Below are 5,278 nucleotides of genomic sequence, written 5' to 3' on the forward strand. Positions count from 1 at the left end.
CTTGCAGTCACTCCCTCACACACACACAAAAAAAAACAGTTTATAAAAAATGTGTTCGTATCCACCCAAGAGGAGCAGTTTCTTATGGGGTTCAAAAATCCAAGATCTTTGGTTCTTTGGACCAAGTACTTGGAAGTGCAGTCATTGGATCCACCAGAAAGAATTAGAGAGGGAGTTGAGTGACAGAGAGGGGGCTGGTCTCTGTTGTACAGTCACATGTATATTCACACCATTCACAGAATGGTGTAGAACAGACGAACATACTGAGATGATTGACAGGGCCACATGCAGAAGACACACTTCTAATGCCCTTTATTATTACTTTGTCTATGTGAGAGAAAATGCGATAAATAGAAGTGCTCATGAGTAATAGAAGATTATTGGAAGGCACAAATCAACTTTAGGACCAACATAACACAAACATAGACACAACCGAGTGAAGCCAGTCCCATTTTGACCCTCCTTAGGCCTGGCTGGGTCTGGTGGGTGGGAAGCTATATAAAGAGGCTCTCAAAAGCAGCAGTACACTGCATGATCTGACCTTCAATAGATCACTCAGCTGCTGAAACTCCATCCCTCCCTCACTCACTCTCGCTTTCCCTATACCGGGTACTTTTCTAAAGGTCACCTCTATACATTTTAATCACAGCATACCCTTTTATCTACTGCTGTCTGCACCTGCTACCATTAACATTACTGGATGGTGAAAATGAAATGGATTCGTATTCACTTTCTCGAAGATTTTCACATCTAGAGTAAATACCAACCAGTGGAGTTCTCCACAGGCTCCTCTAGCAGAAGTTTTTCTTGACTCATACCAGAAAACTAGAGGACTTTTTGTCCACAAAATGAAAAGAACACATAGTATATACCACCTTTGGGGAGTATTTTAAAGGGGTCATATGATGCTATTTCAATTTTTCCTTTCGCTTTGGAGTGTTACAAGCTCTTGGTGCATAAAGAAGATCTGTAAAGTTGCAAAGACTAAAGTCTCAAATCCAAATGGATATTATTTATTAAAGTTAAGACTTGTCCACGCCTACCTAAAACCTAAAAACCTAAAATATCACAAAGAAAGAAGGTGTAACTTTTATTCTCGCTGTAGTATTGTTGTTGCCGCCGCCGCCATGTTGTGGAGATGCTGTGTGTTTCATTGTGAAAGTGAAACTACTTTGTTTGCCCTTCCAAAAGAGGACGATATCTGCTTCGTCATGCCTAGAGCTGATCCGTGGGGTTTTAATGTTTTTGTCTCGTCGCGCCGGGACACACGGAAACACAGTATGGTAAGTGGCGTAACGTTTCCGTCACACGCTTGAGGTATTCGGCCAATCACAATGCACTGGATAGCTGGCCAATCAGCGGATACCTTGCTTTTCCGACCGATGAGCTTTGTAAAAATCGATACGTTTCAGAAAGGCGGGGCATAGAGGAGAAACAATAATGTACATTATGTGGAAAATAATGTTTTTTGAACCTTAAACAGCATAAACATTGCATTACACCAAATACACAAAATAATGTTATTTTTAGCAACATCATATGACCCCTTTAACTTAAGCGCTGCAAGCCATGCTTGTTTTCTCTCATCAGTCTTTGACAGAATGCAATGCATACTGGACATGGACATTCTTTTTGGGTTTGCTGGTGCTCAAAACAAGCCATTTCCAAAACTTCCTTTATTGCTGTTGCTGTGGCAGCCAACAACAGCAGAGCTTGACCCTGAGCTCATTTTTATTCTCAGTAGTATTCAAAAGTGTTTTTGTTTAATTAATTTGCTGTTTTTATCCAATATTAACATAGGGTCCTGTGTAGACCGTAATAAGGCAACAGTTAAACAGAAGTTGAATCCGACAGTGGGGCTGATCATTGGTTGCTCAAGAAAAAGTACACTTGAATACCCTATGAAATGTTTTTTTTTTTTATGTTTCTGAAAGTTTGTAAGAAATTTGGTCTAAAATCTACAGGGGTGCACATAAAGTGGTGTGCAGGTGGCATGACCAAAATAAAAAATGCGCTGTGGAAATAAGTTCAGACCGCTCACTGGCATACCGACATGGCTAACAGCTGTTAATGCACAATCACCGTTTTAGATCGACTAACTGTAATACTATACAAGATTTCATTTCAAACTGAAAGCATAAACTTAGACTATGTGCTGCCGGTTTCACAGCAAAATGTAAAACTGGCAACCTGTCAAAATGAAAGCTTGCTGATTTTAGGTTTGAAAATGATAATTGATATAAAGAAATCAAACATTAAAAAGGAAAAATATCTATGTAAATATAAGCATTGCATTTTTAGGTGTATATAAAATAATTGTATTTTTATTTCATCTTCACTTATTATTTTAAAATAGTAGTACTATGTATGTATATATATATAATTGCATTTTTATGTAATCATCACTTATTTTAAAATAGTATTATGTATATATATATATATATATATACTGTGTATATATATATAATATACATTTATTGTGTGTGTATATATATATATATATATATATATATACTGTGTATATATATATAATATACATTTATTGTGTGTGTATATATATATATATATATATATATATACTGTGTATATATATATAATATACATTTATTGTGTGTGTATATATATATATATATATATATATATACTGTGTATATATATATAATATACATTTATTGTGTGTGTATATATATATATATATATATATATATACTGTGTATATATATATAATATACATTTATTGTGTGTGTATATATATATATATATATATATATATACTGTGTATATATATATAATATACATTTATTGTGTGTGTATATATATATATATATATATATATATACTGTGTATATATATATAATATACATTTATTGTGTGTGTATATATATATATATATATATATATATACTGTGTATATATATATAATATACATTTATTGTGTGTGTATATATATATATATATATATATATATACTGTGTATATATATATAATATACATTTATTGTGTGTGTATATATATATATATATATATATATATACTGTGTATATATATATAATATACATTTATTGTGTGTGTATATATATATATATATATATATATATACTGTGTATATATATATAATATACATTTATTGTGTGTGTATATATATATATATATATATATATATACTGTGTATATATATATAATATACATTTATTGTGTGTGTATATATATATATATATATATATACATACGGTATATATATATATATATATAATATATATATATATAGTGTAGTATAACAGTATTATCACACTTTATTATTTGATTTTTAAAACACTAAAAGTGCAATAAGAATATTATTACTTTACTTTGAATCATTGTTTTTATAGTTATATTTAATGTCACACTATATGTGCAGTGAGAACCAAACCCAATCTCCAGGTGCTCTCATGAGAAACAGACTGAAAAAATTGTGCATCCCTGTATGTGTGTGTGTGTATATATATATATATACACACACACCTACACAGCCCTACAAATTTATGAAAGAACACATTATATACAGACACTTCATATTTAATTGAGTTAGTATAGAATTACATTTTTTTAAGAAGAACATTTGCAAAAGAGTTTGCATTGCATTTACAGCATTCTGACCATCAGGTGTGTCACCTGCGTGTGCATTTGGAGCGTATTAAAATAATTAACCATTTTGTGAAGCAATTGAAAAGCTCAGTTTCTACCATGGCTGTCACATAACTAAAACCTATTGCCACTTGTCCTGCCCAAACTTCCTGTTTAAATGGATAATACATTAACACAGGAAAGAAAACTTAGTGGGGTCTACAAGTCCAGAGAGTCCATTGGGATAGCTTTAGTTTTGGAGGGGTAGGGGTCAGGGAAGAGAGAACATGCTGAAGGATCTGTTGCCCCTGAAATCCGAGAGGCCAACTTGGACACGCAATCCATTTATCTCCTCTCTGTCTGCTGATTCTGTTTTGCTGAGGTTGCCAAAACATTACAATCCTTTAAATGGTTACTTAAGACATTATGGTTTCAAAATGTATATTAAAAGTCTAATAATAATGAAAAATAGGCCAAATTAATACAATATCACAAATAAGACAATGAAGAACTCATAAAAATGTCATCACAAAATTAAACATATCCAAAAATTGAAAAAAGACCCAAACAAAATCCAAGTACATTGTTACAGAATGCAATTACAGTATATATTATGAAACATATCTTGCTATATTTAAAGTGTAAACAATCTTTGCAGCATTCAGTTCCATATTTGAGTGCACAAAACACTCAAGACTACATAATAAATGTAAATTGTTCAAAGGTTTTTTTGTTAAAAAACAAGACAACATACAAAGTTGTATAAGTTAAAATATGCTTTGTTTGAACACATACTGCAGCTTTTAAAGGGATAGTTCACCCAAAAATCATAATTTACTCACCCTCAAGTTGTTCCAAACAAACAGTTACTGGCCTGGTTAGTATTTTTGGACCATCAACTGTTTTGCTACCAACATTCTTCAAAATATCTTATTTTATGTTCAGCAGAAGAAAGACATTCATACAGGTTTGGAAAAACTTGAGGGCGAGTAAATGACAGAATTTTCATTTTAGGTAAACTATCACTTTAAGCCATCAAATCAAAAACATTCCTTTAATCTTCTAAATCATGTTATAGCTCTATAAAAATCAGATGCTATGAAGACAGTTACCCTGACCTTATAGAAAAACCTAACAATAAAAGTAATCTATGAACGTAACATGACATAATTGACCTTTCAGTGTACAGTAAGTTCAAGGACATCCCGTGCCCTGTTCTCTTCCCAAAATCACATGCAAAATGAAGACAGGTCATTTGGGAGCACTAAACTTGTAAGAGCAGGATGAACTGTGAAAAGGGCCAGGATGACTAGTTTAAAAAAGGAAACCAGAACAATACGGGTAGTTTTTTGACATGTCATTGCCCCTCCTTTGACTGACTCTCTCCAGCTTCTTGGTTCACGTGTCCGTGAGAGTGAGAAACAGAAGACGAATACAGGAAAGAAGGCTCTTTTTCATTTCTCAATGGAGGCTGAAATGACTGGGGCTGAAAAAGATGAACCATGAATCAATTTAGGCTGGAAATGAAAATATCTTCTGATTGTCAGGCAATGGCAAATACATCCACTAAAGCTGTGATAATATAAAATACCTGTGTATGTATCACATATACACATGTATGTAACGCATATACGTGTATGTATATGGGTATATAGGTATATATATATATACCTAT

General features: G+C 32.4%; 1 protein-coding gene across 1 annotated transcript in view; it reads right to left on the reverse strand.

Moving 5' to 3' along the window:
• Nucleotides 1-4,699: 4,699 nt before the first annotated feature.
• The window catches only part of LOC107664598 (transient receptor potential cation channel subfamily M member 4-like), a 28,765-nt gene continuing 28,186 nt past the window's right edge, over nucleotides 4,700-5,278 (reverse strand). Inside the window, exon 28 of the mRNA XM_016455208.1 lies at nucleotides 4,700-5,089. Within this exon, the coding sequence (XP_016310694.1) occupies nucleotides 5,058-5,089 (32 nt within the window). The 3' untranslated portion in view covers nucleotides 4,700-5,057. The remainder of the gene's footprint in view (nucleotides 5,090-5,278) is intronic.

This window comes from Sinocyclocheilus anshuiensis, unplaced genomic scaffold, assembly GCF_001515605.1.
Source record: "Sinocyclocheilus anshuiensis isolate Anshui unplaced genomic scaffold, SAMN03320099.WGS_v1.1 scaffold287, whole genome shotgun sequence".
Taxonomy (NCBI): Eukaryota; Metazoa; Chordata; class Actinopteri; order Cypriniformes; family Cyprinidae; genus Sinocyclocheilus; species Sinocyclocheilus anshuiensis.